The sequence below is a fragment of the Malurus melanocephalus genome, unplaced genomic scaffold (assembly GCF_030028575.1).
Source record: "Malurus melanocephalus ecotype Western Australia unplaced genomic scaffold, MMel_1.1 scaffold_199, whole genome shotgun sequence".
Taxonomy (NCBI): Eukaryota; Metazoa; Chordata; class Aves; order Passeriformes; family Maluridae; genus Malurus; species Malurus melanocephalus.
This window is the reverse complement of record NW_026623431.1, coordinates 1,196,498-1,215,650: the sequence shown is the minus strand read 5'-3', so window position 1 is coordinate 1,215,650 and position 19,153 is coordinate 1,196,498. Positions and strand designations below refer to the sequence as shown.

The 19,153-nt window shown below is 37.8% G+C and overlaps 2 protein-coding genes across 3 annotated transcripts in view; one reads left to right on the top strand and one right to left on the bottom strand.

Moving 5' to 3' along the window:
• Nucleotides 1-5,123, top strand: part of CLNK (cytokine dependent hematopoietic cell linker) — a 26,640-nt gene extending 21,517 nt beyond the window's left edge. The window contains exon 13 of the mRNA XM_057373476.1: nucleotides 4,569-5,123. Coding sequence (XP_057229459.1) covers nucleotides 4,569-4,697 — 129 coding nt within the window. The 3' untranslated portion in view covers nucleotides 4,698-5,123. The remainder of the gene's footprint in view (nucleotides 1-4,568) is intronic.
• Nucleotides 5,115-19,141, bottom strand: ZNF518B (zinc finger protein 518B). 2 transcript variants are annotated; one of them, XM_057373481.1, is made up of 2 exons: nucleotides 18,869-19,141; nucleotides 5,115-11,771 (listed from the first exon to the last, which is right to left on the bottom strand). In XM_057373481.1, the coding sequence occupies exon 2, from the start codon at nucleotides 11,567-11,569 to the stop codon at nucleotides 8,336-8,338; it is 3,234 nt and encodes a 1,077-aa protein (XP_057229464.1). In that variant the 5' UTR covers nucleotides 11,570-11,771; nucleotides 18,869-19,141; the 3' UTR covers nucleotides 5,115-8,335. The 2 variants fall into 2 exon arrangements, with proteins under 2 accessions (XP_057229464.1, XP_057229465.1); XM_057373482.1 differs by having other exon boundaries at nucleotides 18,912-19,141.
• Between the last annotated feature and the right edge of the window lie 12 nt (nucleotides 19,142-19,153).

Sequence of the window (19,153 nt, the reverse complement as noted above, 5' to 3'; positions counted from 1 at the left end):
GCTTCAAGCAGAGTAAAAAAGCAAAACTACCTCCTATGGGTTATTAGCTATGTAAATCACTGACACAAATCCAACTCGGTGAAGTGGCAAAGACTCTGTAGCTGAATCTTCAATTATATCTTTTTTGTGCACRTCAATACTTTTCAAAACTTACCTTTTGTATAGATAGACTTCAAAGTGCCTGAAATTGCAAACGACCCAGGCTGATTTAAGGCATTTGGTGGGTCAAAAATTTATATTAGAATTTTTATTAGAAAACATGGGATAGGATTCATGAGCTTTCCCAAGAGGAACAAGATTTCCTGGCAAGTTGTTCTTTGAGAACAGGTTTAATGATGAGGGGGAAAATTATTTATTTTTCATTATTCAAGCACGATGAAACCGTTTGGGAAGCTGAATGGTAGCAGAAATCAAGAACTCTACTGCAGGTACCATCATCCTGCTGCTGCTGTCCTCTGTAACCACGAGTCTTCTGTAAAACACTGACTGCTTTTCTGAATTGAACCTCCCAAATGATTTCCTGGAATTTTAGTATGATTTAGCAGAAAGCAAGTTTAGTTTTCCATGGTTCTTACATTGTTTAGTTTTCCTGTAATGGCTCTAAYACAAACAGGCTCAGAACAGAAACAATGACAGAAACAAGGCATGCTACAGCATAATGCAATATATGTGTATTCTACACTAGAGAATAAAGAGGTAGAACTATATTATCATTGTTAACAGCTGTAACAATTCAGGTAACTGGAAAATTACTTGAATGGTACATGAACAGTTTTTACTGAGCTAAAAGGAAGGAGAACACAATCCCTCCCATCTCAGGAAATACCAAAATATATGACTTTGTTATTTGTTCCAACTTGTGCACAGAGAGCACTTATCTTAAACAGTGGGTCTGGACTGACAAGTCAAATTGCAAAGTAACAATTCCAAAATAAGGATTCCAAGCATCTAGTTAACAACACACAGTGCATCCAAGACTTGGCTCTACCAGGCCAAATCTTTAATCATGACTCCTTACCTTATGCCTTCTTTGAGGATTCTTTAACTCAAATCTTCCCATAGATCAAGCACAACAGGAAAAAAAATCAAAATTGCTTTGCTGGTCAACTAAGTGCTGTACCAGGGAATCACAAACAGGGCAATCTTCCACCCCTACAAATTATTCTCAGCAGTAGACACTAAAACACAACTGGGCACAAAGCACAATGAACAAACAGTGGCACCAACATTGCTCAGAAGAGCTTCTTCCTTCCCAGGCAGTCTCAAAGGATTCCCCAAAAAGGCTCTTTTTTGAAAATTGTCACCTCAATTTTTTGCAGCTCTTTTAAGGTTTTTTTTTTCCCAAAGAAGGTGAAAACACTTTGTAAGGCTGAATTACAGTAAATTGATGCCAGTAATTTTCCAGTACCTGTTAAAATGCTTTCCAGAGCACTCTGCAYTGTCCCTGCACAGGGATACCCTTTGTTACACCACATTTTGCAGTGTGCAGTGCAGCCAGACCTTGCTGCTCTGTCCGGATCAGCTGAATATTTCCTCCTCACCAGCCAAAGAGAAAGAAACCTAAATGCCAACAAACATGGGCGGATCTGCGACAGTTCTCCCCAGTTGGTGATTTTGTTCACAAGTTTGGTCTTAAAAGATTTTCTGCTGTGTGTTTTCACTTTTGAATTAGTCTATTTTCATCCTTTAAAACACATTTTTCCTTACACATAAATATATTTATTCAAACTTTTCCCTATCTCATTGCAACTTTTGATTTTTACTGTACAGTATACRAGTTGTTAACATATTGTATTATCAAACAAGGTTTTAAATTCTTTTTTAAAATGTATTTTTAATTCTCATGAGTGCTTCTATTGTTAGCTCTCATGTAGCCTAGAAGGCCATAAGGGCAGAAAAAAAAAGGGGTTGATCACCAGATTTCTGTGGTGAAAGTATGAGAAGTTCCATGCAGGTAAATTAGTATCAAGCTYTAATAGAATATATAGAAGCAGAGGGGTAAAAAAAAAGAAAATCATTTACTCTCTCAGTGGAGGTACATCTTTTGATAGCTATTTACTCACAGACGTTCACACCTACATACATTATTTACTATACCGAGCTTTCCAAAGGCCAAATTACATAAAGCTATAAAGATCAGATCCCCAAATGAGGCATATATGGAATTTAGGCACTTGCATTCAAAATTGCTGTCCTGAGCACCCTTTCCTGGGCTGCTGTCTTCCTCTATTCCAGACAATTTCACTATTAAAGATCCAGAGATCCMTGTAACAGAGCCTTTTTCATGTGTATAGTTCTTTAGAAAATGATGAAACACAAACCTTGCTCACATTTAAAGCTGATCATGACACAAAATTTAAATATTTTTCTTATCTTCTTTTCAAAGAAAAATCTGCCACACACAAAATGCATGTTTTAGCATGTCTGTAGCATCAGGCTCAATTCCCAACACAGTAACTCAATATGAGAGGCAGAGGTAGGCTCCTCTTCAGCTTGGTGCCTGCTTTTACAAAGTTTGGAGTACAGCCCAATGTGTATGTCTGGATCACCCTGCTTCAGCCAGAGATACTTTCTCAATCCTCACCACTGCATTTACTGCTACTGTTCATCATCAAACTCTCACAGTCATACCAGTCACACCATTTCACCCGATGGATCAGCTCAACCTGCCTTCAGCAGCCACCAAAATGGCCTGGCCTGTCCAGCAGACAGGGGAGCACTTCCACCATGCCTCYCACTGACAGTGCTATATCAAAAGTTACTGCCAGGAAAAGAGGCACAACAAACAGCCAGCACCTCCAACTGAGAGAGATGTTTGCAACATAAGCACCTCCCCCACAGCTTAAATGACAGYTCAGGGTTGAATGATCTCATTCAGAATGGGCAACATAGCCCAGAGTTCTACCACCTTCTCAACACAATTCTTTCATGACCAATTTTTGAGACCCTATTCCCATCTCCGTAGAAGAGTCTGGAGACAGCAGACAGGAAATTCCTATGACACCAGAGATTGTCTAAGTCTCTTCACATAGTGAAGGGAAACAAATCAAGTACTGAATTTTCTTCATCTTTATGTCTTTAGTTGTCTTTACACGTAACAAAATGTGGAGTTTCATTAAAATAGCTGAGGACACAAAATTCTGGACCAKCAATGTTTATGATGCCCAAGTCAACTTCATGTACTAGCAGATATAAAGAGACTCAGAGCTTAATATTTTAAAACTCACTAGCTCAGGTAAGACTCCCAAATGAAATAATATAGAAAAAAACAATCTAAGTAATATCTGAGTAATTAAAAATCTAAGTAATATAATAAAAAATCTAAGTAATATCTGAGACATTTTTTCCCCATCGCCAAAGACCTAAAACAGCAGTTAATGTGACATTAACTAAGTGAAGCCTAATTAAATTTCCAAAGCAGAAGAAAATTATAKTAAGACCTTTTAACTTCCCAACCAAGAAAACAAGGAAATAACTGGTACTGATAAAAGAGTAAGTTTAGAACAAAAAAAAATATTACTTTTATAAGGCATGAAATATAAAACACAGTTTTGCCTGGATTTTCAGYAGTGACTTTGAACATAAGCAAAGACAAAAAACCAAAGTACAACAAATGTACATGAGTAAAAATTATCAAAACAGAACTTAAATATATTTCATCTTAATACAAGAACAGTTTCACCAAATCACCTCCTTAATCTGATTCTTTTGTTACAAACTGGGTGACGGTGACAGACACTACCAGGAGACACCACCAGAAGATCTGTGCTGACCAGTAAATGTTATATAMATATGAGATAAGCATTAATGTCAAAGTAAGCTTTCATTATTGTGTGCTGTTCTGGTGGTTTAATACCAATGAGCCCAAAGAATATCTCAAGTGAAAAAACACTGATGAGRGTTTTGTCATCTGATGAGGGCTTAGAAGTTACACACAAGGAAGAGAACCATTTAAACTGAAACACTGAAGGACTGTTAACCATTGAAATGGGAGGTTTCCCCTAGAGCAGATGAAAATAAACACTTTGGATAGCTTTCTGTTGCCGTTTGACCAAGTCGGCAACCTTGAACCAGACCTTTATCATTTTAGGAGTTGCTTGGGGGATGTCATTGTTTTGGGCACGAGAACAAGATGGTTCTTGTTACACACTTCAAAGGGATTTTAAAGCAACATACCTTGAAACTTGCAGTGTAAAACATCATGCTACTTAAATGTAACTTGTGGCAGGACAAAGTAACAATTTATAGTTGCTTCATGGTTTCAAGAATTATGATCACATCTGTCATCACAAACCTTTAGAGGTGATACTGCATTATCAGGGCTTAACCATGCTCCCTTTTTGTCCTAAACAGCTAGTTGCTTTGCCTTCCATAAGACAGAGACACAAAAAAGAAATAGGAGAATCAAAATATAATGCTTTTCCTTTTAGAATTGCTTCCATCAAATCATAACTCCATGCAAAATATTACCTATTTTTAATACTCTCATTTGGAAGTCTTTTGATGCTATGGATGAAACCATCGAGCAATTTCATTCTCAATCACTGATTATTATTTTTCCCCCCCAGAAATTTAATTCTGTGGAAGAAATCATTGACTTCTACAAATCCGTTCCCATAACACTCATTGACGGAAAGGATCARTCAGGAACCCACAGAGAACAATGCTACCTCACACATCCATTCAAGCCATGCTGAYGTTTTCTGCCTTACTGTCACTGACTCATTTGTATAGCTATAAATAGAAGTTATTTCAATGTCTCAGGAATTAGATTAACCTTTTGAGCAAGGAGCTCCCCATAACATAATGAAGCATTCGACAGATCTACTCCATTTTTTCATTGTTGCATTTTCACTTTGAGGATACAAGTAAAGAATGTGCCAATGTAATAATTCAGAAAGTGTTGAGAACRACTCCTGATATCTTTACGATGACTGATCAATTTGCTAATCTTGTACTCTACCTCCTAACTTCAGATGAAAACAAAACTCACCCTTGCTTATCTAAATGTCACTGAAATACCATTAAGTAGCAAAAGTTAATAAAGTGTATCACTATCATCAAATAAATATCCTTGCTTTTAAAAATACACGTCACAGTTCTCACTGTCTAACAATTTCATGTGGTGTACATATGTTTGCTCAACACCAAGCTGTGCTCAGTCGCCACAGAAGTTTTTGTCAGCTGATGCTTACAGGCATTGCAGGTTATAAAACTAGTTGTAATTATGTAAATTCTATTACWCAATGAGCACTTCTTCTTTAGCTTAAATAGCAGGTACTTGTATTCCATACCTGAGACTCCAAGCACTTACACAACAGGACCATTATGCAAACATCACTTTGAATTCCTACCACGTGCAAATTTAGACATAGAAATCATTAGTAAGAAGAGCAGATGTGCTTCAAAATCAGCAAGAAAACATGTTCCAGTGCATATGAGCAAAAATATGAGAATGTGATATTTTTCCAGAAAGAAAAAAAATACTGAAATATTTATTCATACAATTTGAGTTTTTGAAGGCCTAGCTAAATTGTGCATGTATATAAAGGCAAACYAAAATTCCGTACATATACGAAACGATTTTTTTGCATAGCATCAATAATCTTCCTAACCACGCTCAGAAGTTTGACTAGGTAATTTGCAACACACCAAAAAAAAAGGAACCTCAGTTACTTTATCCTTATAGAATAGRAACAAGAATAAAACCCCTCAAGCCAAAACCACAACATTCCAGCCCAATTTATGACGTACTATGTAATGCCACAACTAGCTCTGAAAAAATTTAGCAGTTGATTGCCATTTTCTTCCAACCTTTTAATTTCTCAACACTGCATCAAAATGGAAGAAAACATCCAYTGTAAATAATTTCTCTCAAACTGATAGGACTGCTAAACTTGAAGGAAGTTATTCTGACATAATTTTATGTAGTAAGAATAAAAGGAACAAAACAGAAGCTGCTAAAATAGTTTAGCAGAGCTCATAAAAAAGCATGACATAATCTGCTTTGAGAATTTCATAAGGACAATGCAATTTAACTTACAAAACTTTTCATATTGAAACAAAAAAAATGTCTACATTCAAAACCATAAAGACCCCAAGGCTTAACAATTCAGATAACAGATTATGGCAGTGACATACAGAGCTCTACAGATGTTTACTAAAGTAAACAGTAAACTTGCTTAGAGAAGTCAAGGATTACCAGTATATTTAAACCACCAAGAGTTTATAAAGTTGAGTAGCAACAGTTCTCCCATCCCCCCAGTACAGCTTTCATGAGCAAAGTTCTGATTTTGCCAGTGACAACTCCTACAAAGTAAATTCAAAACTATTTATTTAGTAGCTTCTACAGAAACAAAATTAATTCAATCAGTAACCTGGACTGAAGGAATTAAAACAAAGGAGGAATGCTAACCATGGGGTTTTTTGTGTTAACCATTTCAGCATTTATTGTACATGATATGCCAGAATTTTAAAATGGAAACTATTTTCACKGTTGAAAATGCAAATAGCACTRTTAGGTTTGGCATCAAAGTATATGAAGTGAAAAAAACCCTCTAGTGTACCCATCTAAAAAAATATAATTCCATTTGAATATAAAATGAGAACTGTCTTTTCCTTATTATTGACAAAACAGGCAAAACAAAGTTTGTTCTGTGGAATAGGTTAGTCTGATACAAATGATAGAAAAATTTTCCATGTGTACAGGATGAAAAGGATCTGACTTAAAGCACCAACTATCAGAAGGATTTTAACACTGTATTGCAAAATTATGGGAAAGCAATAAGTGGTTTTGAAAATAAACCTCAGTCAGATGTAGTTTAAAAATATTTACATTTCAATGTAGATGTGATAAATACTTTATCAAAACAATGTATAATCTGCTGGAGTATATAAAAAAAATATTCCCAGCTAGACTGTTTACAAAAATGCACCATCAGTGAAAAGTTAGGGACTACCAGTTTACCAGAGAAGTCCCAGTTAAAACACAGAACACACATCCAGCATTAGAGTCAGTATTGATTTTCATATTTCTAAAACTGTAACACATTATTTTAATTGTATGTGCTTCAATATACTTCATTCTACATGATTCTAAAATGATTTAAAAATGACAAGATGAAGAGAAACATCCATAGCTCACACACAGAAACAGTAACTTCAGTGTCATCCATTCCTTTTTGTTACTAAAAAACTGTAATTTGGCCCTGATTTAGAGAAGTGTTTAAGCAACTGAACAATGTTTACACTGCACTGAAGTCAGTACACATAAGACATAATTTGGAACTAGGCACATGCTTTTGAATTTGAGGCCTATAAAAAATAAATTGTAACATCTAAATTGTTAAGCATGATGAAAGATTGCACTGAAAATCTGGTTCAATACTGTCAATGTAAAAGCTGTGCAAATGGCTTTTCATTTTGAAAAGTCTTCATCTTCAGCAAGTTCCCCTGTAAATAAGCTCACCAACTAGAGTTCTAACCAAATACTGAGTTCTATAAATGCTTTATCGCACACAAGGTGTTAGAGGGTTTATGTTTGGCTAATACWATTTCAGAGCAGCCTTGAGGCCATACAGAGAAATGCTTTTCACTGTCGCCCCAAACCTAATCGCATCTCTGGCTTGATCAAATCCTGACAGTGTTCTGCTCCCTCACACCTACACAATACAGTCTAGGTAAAGACTAAGTACTAAGCAAAATTGAATTTTTTGGTGCTACCTGATCTAGTGGGAGTAACTGATTCCATAGATTTTTTTATTTACACCCTTGTATCTCCTCTGAAGTCAGCAGAAGTGTTTTTAGTTCACTGAAACAGAGCACTTGCATTTAAWTTTTTCTTTTTATGCGTAGTGCTTAATTTGCCACTAAAACCTATGACGCTCACTTGCTGTCCACAGAGGACCAAAGGTGCTTTTCAGTACAGATGTGCTCAATCTCTGAAACATCATGCTGTAATAAAGCAAACTAAATCCTCTTAAATTTACAAAGATATCATCATCTAAGACTTTAATCCATACAGACCTAGCACAAACCACATACAGCACAGTATCCTAGGGTAACCAGAAAGATGTTTGCATAGCAAATCTTCTTCAAATTTTTTCTATGGAACAGATGAAGCTGACCTCCACTATAAATGTCAAACACAAGAGTGCAAAGTAGTGCTTAAACCTCACTATCAGCTTCTCTACCTCTCTGTACCTCTACTCTCTTCTTCACTTTGCTAACAGTAGAGGACTTTTGGCAAAATAAAGCAGTTATTTCAATCCTCCGTTTCAAGCAAGTTAGTGGCACTCATTAAAAGCAAGAGGGGAAACCTCCCCTAGTCTCTCACTTAATGTTTTTTTGCTTGAAGAGAAAGAACATCCCAACCCTTGGTTGCCTCTGTTAAGTGTCTCTGTCCATGACTTATCCATTCTTCTTGGTCCATATATACTCGTCCACAAAACCAACACCTAAACAGACACTGAAGTGCTTCAGCTGGTGAAGTTTCCACCACTTGGTAGTTATTTTTATGGGTCTTTTTCAGCTTCATTTTTAGCATACTCTGCTTTTTTGATTGGTTTCCTGTCTCAACATTCTGAAGAGTAAGACGCTTTCGGTAACGTCTGACACCAAGACAACTACTTGTCCTTTCTGACAGAACTACTTTCAGGACTTGACCTTTATACTTGTTGATAGTCTTCATGACATTAATGATCTCTGGTGAATCAACATCAGGATGGTTYAGTACCACAACTGGCTGGTTACGACGAGGGCATTTTATCAACTGATTCATTTTCAGAGGAACAAGTCGAAGCCGTCTTGCTGTCAACAGGTATGACGTATCAGAACTTGAACTGGTTTCCGACTGAGCTCTTGTTTTCCTCTTAGGAAGTTCTCTGAAGCTTGCTTGTTTTGCCTTATTTTTATGACCTAGTTGACTTTTTGAATAGGACTTGCTTTGCTTGCTCACATCACTGCTTTTCTGAAATGGTACACCAGTTTGCTTGTTGTTATTTTTAACACTTGCCTCYCGCTTTGGTCTTTGCCTGAGTGATATAGTTCTGGACTCAGCATTTGGCTCACTCTGATTAGGCAAAGCTTGGAAATTACTGCTGAGTGTCTCAGAAACACTGACGGGGACTGGGCGAGGCAGAAACATTTCATTGCAATGCACGGGAGCTGAAGTTTCACCTCTGTTCTCTACTCCATATGAGTTTTGACTGCTATTAGCATTCAGCACTCTCAGCATTGTCCCTTTRGGGATAAACATTGGAGTAGCAACATGGGAGTTTTTAGTTACTCTGTTTTTAGAAGTTCTTGAAAATGTAAAAAGCTGATCTTCACTGTGTTCTTCACTGCTAATCACACTTCTTTCACCATGCACTTGAGACAAAGATGCAGGTTGTTCCACTTCAGTGGCACAAACTCTCTCGCAGCTTGAACTTTCCTGAGGCAAAGGCAACTTTTTACTGGAAGCTTGACATCTCAAGGGCACAGATTTCATGTTAGGTTCAGCAGCAGACATGAGCTGAGCAATCTTTCTGCACAGCAATGTWGCTGATCTCTTCCTGCGTGTTGTGTCATCCCATCTGACATCCTCTGGAACATTTTCAGCCCCAGAGCTAAGAGAAAATACAGACGAAATAACAGGTCCTTCAAAAGAATTACCTTTCTTTTCCTTCTTCTGTAATTCTAGTGATTCCAGAAGATGACCATTCTTTTGACTTATGGTTTTAGCTCTCTTCACTTTGCTAAAGTCAAAATTTATATCCTCACAAGGTGGACTATCAGTAACATGGAAGTTTTTTCCTGCCTCAGAAGATGYAGCAGATCTTTTATCAAAATCCTTTCCAGCTAAATGTGCTTCAGTAGAGCTGACCAGCAGACTCTTACATTCCTTGTAAACCTTCTTCACAGACAATGTATTCTTTTCTTTATGGTCTGGAGAAGAACTTTCGCCCTCCTGAGCTGCTTCTGCTGAAATGTTCTTGGAAGTTTTACCTTCAGAAACAGAACCATATTTTGGACGGTATATATCCTCAGTTTCTTCATAACAATACACATCACAATGTAAGTTACTTTTTCCATCTACTTGCCCTCTTGAGGATTTAAGATCACTTTTTTTTTCAGTACTGTTCGTCACCAGAGATGGAGAACTAAGTTCTAGAACACCTGAATGGACATCAATACCTTTCACCAAATGAAAGCAAAATTTTGATGTATCTTCCCTTTGTATAGATACAGAGCTACAGTCAGATAGTTGAGAATCAGAAGAAGAAAAATATTCAGAATTCTTGTCATATGTACTATCCAGATCAAGCTGGTTACTAACATTGGATAATTTGTTTACATTCACTTCCATGGTTAGTAACTCATTTTGAGACATAGAAGATGTTTTTCTTCCTTCTGCAGATTGTTCTATACCTTGATTCTCAAGTTCCTCTTCAGCACAGTTTACAGATTTGTAATTTGCTTCTTTCATAGGAATTAGTTTAAGAACTAGCTGTTGTGCTCCATTCACTATTTTAAGCTCTACTATTTGAGCTAAACAGTTAGAAGGAACTACAAGTTCAGATGGTGCAATTACTGTTAAAGGCATCCCAGGTTGCAAAGGCTCTGTTTTTGGAGAATAAACCTCAACCTCCACACTTTGATTCTCACATACACTCATTTCAGATGGCTCCAATATAGTCTTATCCTGGACTGATGCTGTGTTTATGCTACATTCTACATTTTGAGATGAGCAGATTGTTTTAGCTGTTTTACTTGGAATCTCACAAACCATATTTGAAGACAAATTTGAAAGTTCATTCTGAAAAGAAATTTTATTGTATTTCTGCTTTTTACATAAAGTGCTTTGACTCTGCTTCTTTTGCTTGTGGTTTATGAAAGCATTTGACAGCCGTTTTCTGGGCGTTTCATGTACTCTTCTCGTATGTTTAACTATATAGTCATGTCTAACAGCACCATATTCACAGTATTCACACTGAAACGGAAAAGTTCCAGTGTGTTTCACCAAATGTYTCTGGAATTCTCCTTTGGTGTAGGATACACAATTACAGTGGGAACAAAGAAACTTAATTTCTTCATGTTGCCCTATGTGCTTTTTATACTGTAAAGGATCCTTTGTTGAAAATCTGCATTTATCACAGTAGTATTTACCTGGCAGAAAATTTTTTACTTTAAAGGTTTTCTGAGTTTTACTTGGGGTTTTTCTTTCATGTTTTTCAAAGTCTGCAGCATTGGCACCCTCAGGAACAAAATCAAAAGCTGGCAGCTCARTATGACTACACTTCTTGCAGATGAAATTTTTGTCTTCAGTCCACTCAAGCTTCTTACGCTTTTCTATATCTTGCATTGAAATTTTCTGAACACTTCTGCATTTTATACAGCTTATCAGTGTCAACCTATTGTTCTCAGCCTCAGTTCCTTGGTAACAGCAGTTCTGGTCATCTGCCCCTTTTGGTGGATTTGTTTTATCATCAGAAGATTGCTTTGGGGATGTAGTCAAGGAATTATTTTTATCATTAATTTGGCCAGGGTACAATCTTGGTAAAATTTCCCTCATTTTTTTCAACTGCATTTCAGAAGAAGCAACTCTGCACCAGTTTCATTAAAGACAGCAGCAATAGACAGAATGTTTTCTTAGTATTGTYCTTGCGTACGTTGCTTATCAATCAATCATTCAGGCCACCAATGTGAAGAATCTAAGCTTTGGAATAAATGATGTTCAAGCAMCCGCATCCAGATTATATTCCATGTTCTTAGTCCATCAACTTGGAGCACTAAAGAATAAAAAGCAGAGGATTAAGTCAGTTACAATTCACTGATCACTGAAATACAACGAAAYAATTATTGAACTATTAGTGGGCTACAGCTGAATTGCAGAATGCAAGTCTACTGCTAATATAACCACTGATTGTATTCTGCACACATTCTAAACATTAACTTCAAAACATACCAAATCAGATAATCCTTTAACATTTGCTCTCATTCAAAATGTTCACAAATTCATATGATTACCTGCTAAGCTTCAAAACCTAAAGAGTTCATGTTATTTCTCCCACGTCATGAAAAATTTTACATTTACGAAACATATCTGTAAGCCAAACAAGACACTTGACAACAGTGCAGAGTTATGATTTCATTTCAAATGCAGCCCTCAACTCAGAACAAGTTATRGTGAACCACTGCAAGCACCACTCACATGTGAATAGCAGGGAAACAGAATGTGGCTACAATGGCTACTAGAAAAACAGAACTATTATCTTGTTTTTAAACAGCAGATTTTTTAAGTTAGCATGGAAATTCCTGACATGCAGAAGGAAGTGCTTTTCTAATCAGTGCCAATGGTTCAGATACAAAMAGTCTTGAACACTAATTCATAACAAAATGTGATTTATGCTTCACATGTTCTCAAAGTAATGAAGTCAAAACAGTCTGTGGCTGCAAAATTAATTACTCTCTCTTATATTAATATCACAGTGTAAYCACTTCTATGTATGTGGACAAGCATATAAATAATTCACTTCATCCTAATAAAACAGAACATCAATAAAGCAAAATAAACAATGCAACATAAGGCAGAGAGAGATCAGTAATATCACTGTAAAACACCMCATTAACAAATGCAATATATGTGGCAAACAGGTTCTAGCACTCTGTCTACTATATTTAACAGGAAGATCTCAGCCTTTAAGCTTTTGACAAGACTATGAGACCATTATTATCTGGACAATAAACAACAAAATCAGGCTTTTGAAACATCCATGAAGTCTAATCATCACCTTTCTTATTCTGACAGCACTAGTTATAGACATACTGTTGCACAAAGTTGCACTCAGACTCTGCTGCAAGAGGTTATTTCTATTTTTCACTATACCCAACAAAAGGCTTCTGCTTCTGAAATCCAGATCATCACCAAGTTTACCTACAAAGATCAGGGCCTGATTTGGACTCCAAAAGCACAGTATTGAGTCCACTTAAGTAGCTTCCAATCACAATAATCATATGCTAATGAAGAAATAAACTGTGGTACTGGAAAGATATTCAGGTGCCCAAGTGAGTCAAGAGAAGACCAACAGAGCTGGTGAAAGGTCGAGAGAGGAAATCTTTTGAGGAGTGGCTGAGGGAGCTGAGGGTGTTCAGCCTGGTGAAAAGTAGGCTAAGGAGAGACCTTACTGCTCTCTGAAAGGAGATTGTAGCCACATGTCAGCCTCTCCACCCAGGTTACAAGTGACGGGAAGAGAGGAAATTGCCTCAAGTTGCACCACAGGACATTTAGAATGAATATTAAGAAAAATTTACTCACTGAAAAGGCTGTCAAGAATTGGAACAGGTTGCCTACAAAGCGATGGAGTTACCACCCCTGGAGATATTAAAAAGTMATGTAGACATGGCACATAAGAATATGGTTTAGTGGTTGGCTTGGCAGTGCTGGATTATAGGTTGGACTTGATGATCTTGTAGGTCCTTTCTAGCCTAAATAATTCTGTGATCTCCCCAATGGCTCAACAGGACTAAACACGTGATTCAAGGTTTTCCTGCATCTTATGTGCTCACTGCCCAGAAAGCAACCATATCCTGTGCTGCATCCAAAGCAGCGTAGCTGCAGGTCCAGGGAGCAGGTCCCCCTCTACCCTGCTCTTTAGAGACTCCATCAGGAATACTGCTGCATCCAGCTCCAGGATGTTTAGTGGCTCTCCTGCGGACCTATTTGAAGCTGAGCACAGGGCTGGAGCACCTCTCCTATGACAGGCTGAGACAGTTCAGCTGGGGTTGTTCAGCCTAGAGAGGTGGTTTCATGGAGATCTTACAGCATCTCCCAGTACCGAAATGGGGCTTTCAAGAAGGTTGGAGAGGGATTTTTCACAAGGACATGCAGTGATAAGACAAGGGGGAATGGCTTCAAGCTGAAAAAAGGTAGATTTAAATTAGATATTGGAAAGAAATTTGTGAGGGTGGTGAGGCATTAGATATTGGAAAGAAATTTGTGAGGGTGGTGAGGCATTGGAGTAGGTTGCACAGGGAAGCTTTGGATGCCCCAGCCCTGGCAGGGCTCAAGGCCAGGTTGGATGGACCTGAGCAACCTGGTCTAGAGGAAAGCATTCCTTCCCATGGCAGGAAGTTGAACTAGATGACCTTTAAGTTCTCTTGCAACACAAACCACTCGGTAATTCCATGGTCTTCCTTGTGCTCCATCAATATTCCCAACTGCTATGAGAACGCTGCCCTAAAGATGGGGCTCTTCAAAGTATACTGATGTAAGCACAAACAGAAAAAAATAAATTATAAAACTGCATAAAAAGTTTTTCATTTTCAAGCAGATGGATGGCTGTACCATAAAACTCCTAAGTGGGTAGTTCTTGGACTGCAGTAATCTCATCTCATGGCAATGCAGACTGTGAAAATACACACAATGTGCAAAGCAAAACAATTGAAGCCTTGCAGGAAGGAGAAAAGTATACATGACTCCTTTATCATGATCTYGAGAATTTTCTTTAAGCAATTCTAATGGGGGTGACATTATGCCCTCTATTATCCTGATTCTAAAGAGGAAAGAAAAAAAMCCCAAACTTTTGTGGTAGCTCAGATGGAACATTCTTTCCTGGCTACAACCACTTTCTACACTTCAGATGAACCTGTTGACACACACAAGTGTGGTGGTAGGCCTGTGTTCAGGAGATCCACTGTTTTGTTTCAGCAGAAAAAGAAGAGATATTGATAAACTCAGAATCCAGATCAAAGGTGCTTTATGCATTTCTATACAGCTTTAAGAAAGAACTAATACATCATTTGAAAGGAAAATGAGAAGCTAGACAGTATTTGCCTTTTCCTCCTCTTAACATCTATCCATTAATACCGAAAGTGCCCTCCATGCGAACTGACTGAAAGCTTAGTATAGAAAATTTATGCCATCAACATCCTTGACCACAGGAAAAAAAAAAAAAAAAAATATTGCAAACCTGGAGAATTTTCTTATATTTTTTTAAACTGTGCAAATTCCACCTTATGGGAGAACATGAAAAAGAATCCACAACCTTTAAAGGGCAAGAAACACAGTCCAACATTTTAACAACACTTCAATTTAACAGACAGTACTCAGACAGTACTGGGCTTCTCAGTCCAAGACTACGCCAGAAAAATTTAACAGAGATAATCTGAAGAACAGGCTAGTAATCTTTCCAAACCTTCTTAATTCAAACCAATGTATGTAGGAAAGTGGAAACAACTAGGTTTGCCATGGTTTAAGCTCAAACCCAAGTTTTCATTCAGACCTGTGACAAATACCATGTTGCTACAATGCAGGTTTCAAGCGTTGGTGTGTGACTGTGTTCCATATGAGTGGTGGGCTGATCCCAAACAGCAGCCACAGAGCCGCTTGCTGGTGACCCACCCTCCCCTCCCTGAGCAGCAAGGGAGAGGAGTAGAGAAGAAGCACAAGAAAGTTTATAGGTCAGGACAAAAGCAGTTTAATAGAAGGAAAGACGCAGGAAGGTGACATAAGGGAAATTACTCACCACCTTCCTTAAGCAAACCAATCCCAGCCAGTCTCTGAGSAGGAGGCACCCTGGAAGGCAACCCCTCCCCGCCCACCCTTCTTCCTCTACTTCCAGTTTCCATGGCTGAGCATAACATTGGGTGATGAGGACTATCCCTCAMACCAGTTCTGGTCACTGTCCCAGCTTTGTGCCTTCCCAGTCTCTTGCCAACCCATGCTTCCTCTCTAGAGTGGAGGTAGAAAGGGGATGGAAAAGAAAACTTGTTCAGCAACAAACAAAACATTGGTGTGCTATCAACACTGTTTCAGCCAAAGACCCAAAACACAACACTGTGCAAGCTGCTTTCAAGAAATTTACCTCCATCCCAGCCAGACCCAGTATAAAGTAAAAAAAAAAGAACTGAATTATCAGATGAAGTAACCGGTTGAAGTAAACAGCCAAAGTAACATCCCTGCTGTCTTCCTAGCTAGTTTCTCACCATGWATCCTGAAAGCTAACCAGTTAGTAACAAAGTTTTGACAAATACAGCTCCAATTTATCCTTATTTTGGATTAAACAARCCCAAAGTTACATTGTAATTTCATGCCTGTATTAAAAAGAAAAAATATCTGGTTACTTCAGAAAACCGAGCTCATCAATGTACATAGGGAGGTGAGCATTACATCCATTCACTCTGTACCACTGGAGAAGGTGGGAGGGGGAGGAATTCCCCCAAAGGTCTGTTTTGGCATTTAAAGGGTTGGCAGAAACATGCTCCAGAAGATTTAATTAAAAGATATGATAGTTGGTTTTTCAACTTATAATCACATGCAGTGTACACAGACCAATCCAAAGACATCATTAAAGGAAGACCTCAAACTCTGCAAGGAGCATCAATGGAAAACACAGGAATGGGGTAGATGGAAAATTAAGGAAGAGACACTAAGAGTGTCAAAATCAATTCCAGTCACTAGCTTTACAGGGATTAACTCAGAAAAAAAAATATACAAAAATACTCAGAAATACAATAAAGGATCTGAATTAGGAAACATTAAAAAAAATGGAGGCCCTAGTTTGAAAGAAAAAAAAAATATAAAAAGAAGAAGCAAGAGCTTAGAAGGACATGGAAAAAAGACATCTTATCTATAGAAAGATAAACCAAATTTTCTCATTCACTCCTACCAAACACCTGCAACTCAATGACATTAAAAGGTCAGGCATTCAATGAAACAAACATTTCCACATTTCACACAATACTATCGTATCTTGAACTTTGCTGCCCAAGACACAAGAGAGTAAACAAGAGATCCACAATAGTCAAAAGGCATTCCAAATTGTAAATATCACATGTGTGTAAAGGTTAAAAAACAAAGGTCTATTAAAACAAAGGAAAATAGGATRTAACACCCTCTGCAGCCTGAGTATGCCATATTCAACCAGTACAAGGGTTTTTGCACTGCAGTAGGTTACAAACCACTGATGTGGCCACTGTCAGACTGTAAATTTCAATTTACTTCAAATACATTGAAAATTTGTTGATAATTTCAAAGAAGAATATGTATATTCCAGGGCTTTAGTTCCCTTTAGTTCAAACTACATGCTGATATCAATAAAAAGGGTGTGATGAGTAGGATACACTTAGCCTAYGTGATCAGATAAATGAACCCTTACTTCAGCAAAGCATACACCTCTCACACACAAAGATCACAGACTGCAGCCAGTAACAAGGGTGTGCTTTGGTTCTGAAAAGCCCATATAAGTCATTCCCAAGAAAAAGAAKCTTAAACAAAATTGCAAGACACTGTGCATCATTGTATCAGGAGGATGCAGTGCACAGAATTTGAGCCACTGTGAAATATTTAAACCTCTCTGCATGCTTAAAATTACCTTACCTGTATTTTACAATTATATATATTTATATGCCATATACTGACCATTTAACATCGACTRTCTCTGTTAAGCAGAGTTAACTGTTCTACTGACCCAACTACACAGCTGCCAATCATCAGTCACTAATTTTAGGTCTAATGACTGGGAGAGATCCAAAGTGTTTCACTCAACTATTACATATTGTATTAATTAAAATAATTACTTTTGTAGTAAAAACAATTCAACTACACCAATGAAATTTTGTCTACAAGTATTTCTTCTTTAGAAGACATTTTGTTTCACAATAACAGCTAATCAGAGAGTCACAACAGTTATTGTTTTGTAGTTGAAATTCACATGACGTTTTTCAAAGCAAAATGAATGAGCAATGACTGCAGAGAATTAAGAAGAGCAAGGACCATGCATCAAGTTTTTAGAGCTCATTTTTATTATAAAATATACAGTTTTTCCACTCTACAGAAAAAAAAAATTACATTTCAAATGTTCATTACTTATAAAGTCATGCAAAACACTGATTGAAAGGAAATCACTATTTTTTGAATGCATAAGAGAAAAATTGTCCTATCTACTGGCCGTTTTTGGCATTGTATGGAATCAAGTACATGTATGTGCCATGCAGAATTCTACTGAAATGGAGGTCTGCTTCCCGTGGCTCTAGGAAGAAGGTCTAGTTTTATTTGTATCTGAAAGATACACATTTCTGTCATATCATTCAACTGCTTGGTGGTCTTCCTTCAATAAGCTAAACAAGACATTCCCAAAGAACTAGCACATCAAAAGCAGTATTCTAGAGAGTGCCCAGAGATGTTTACAGAGTTGTTTATCATTATATGTATGATCTACTCCCTAAATCTATGCTGTTCATGTCATCATTTCACACAATTTACAGCGATTTTCAAAGTCTTTCTTTATATTCAGAGCATACTGACTAGTATAAAGCATTAACCTACTCTAAGCTCTAAGGCCTGTAAGAAATACAGCAAGGAAGTATGGCACTGAAGAAAATGGGAGAAGAGGAGGCAAAAGTAACATTAAAAGCACATAACCCTCCATGCCTAGATCTCAAAGCACTCATGTAGATGGTAAAATTGAYTTCCACAGATTACATTCCCGCTAAAATTAGCCATATACTAATAAATTGTATGTGCAAGMAAAGAACCTTGACTGTAACCACCTACTGCAGTAACAATGCACAACAGACTGCTAGAAAAATMCTGTAAAACACCATTGGTCTTCTTAAACATAAAACAGACTTTTTAAATTAAATGKACATTGCAGGACACTTTGGCTGCATCTACAATAACACTGGATTATTTGTTTAGAATAAAATCGGTTTATATGTCTAAATTACCTTAAGTGTCCAATGTAACACTTTTCAATRATAGATTGTCTTGCAACAAAATTCAATATGGAATTCAATTAAGCCAATCTTATGCCYAAACACTCAAAAGAACCTCATCTGCACACAAAACACAGGATGTTCTATTTTGCTCATGAATACATTTACTAACCCGAGAGCTCCTTTTCTTCGGGAGGATGACCAAGACGACAAACCTGGACAACAGCTTTACTCCAGACGAGTCCAAGGCGGCCTGATGGCGTCCTCGAGACAGCAAACACCAAAAACCTCCTTTCCTTGGGCATGCAGCCCACTCCCGCATCAGCGCTGCCGCCTCTCCGGGAAGGGAGGCCTCSCTCGCTGTCTCGCTGCCCGTGCGCGGAGCGGAGCGCGGCGCCGCGGGGGATGCGGAGCGGGGAAGGCGCTGAGGGCGCTGCGCGGGCCGCGCAACCTCCGC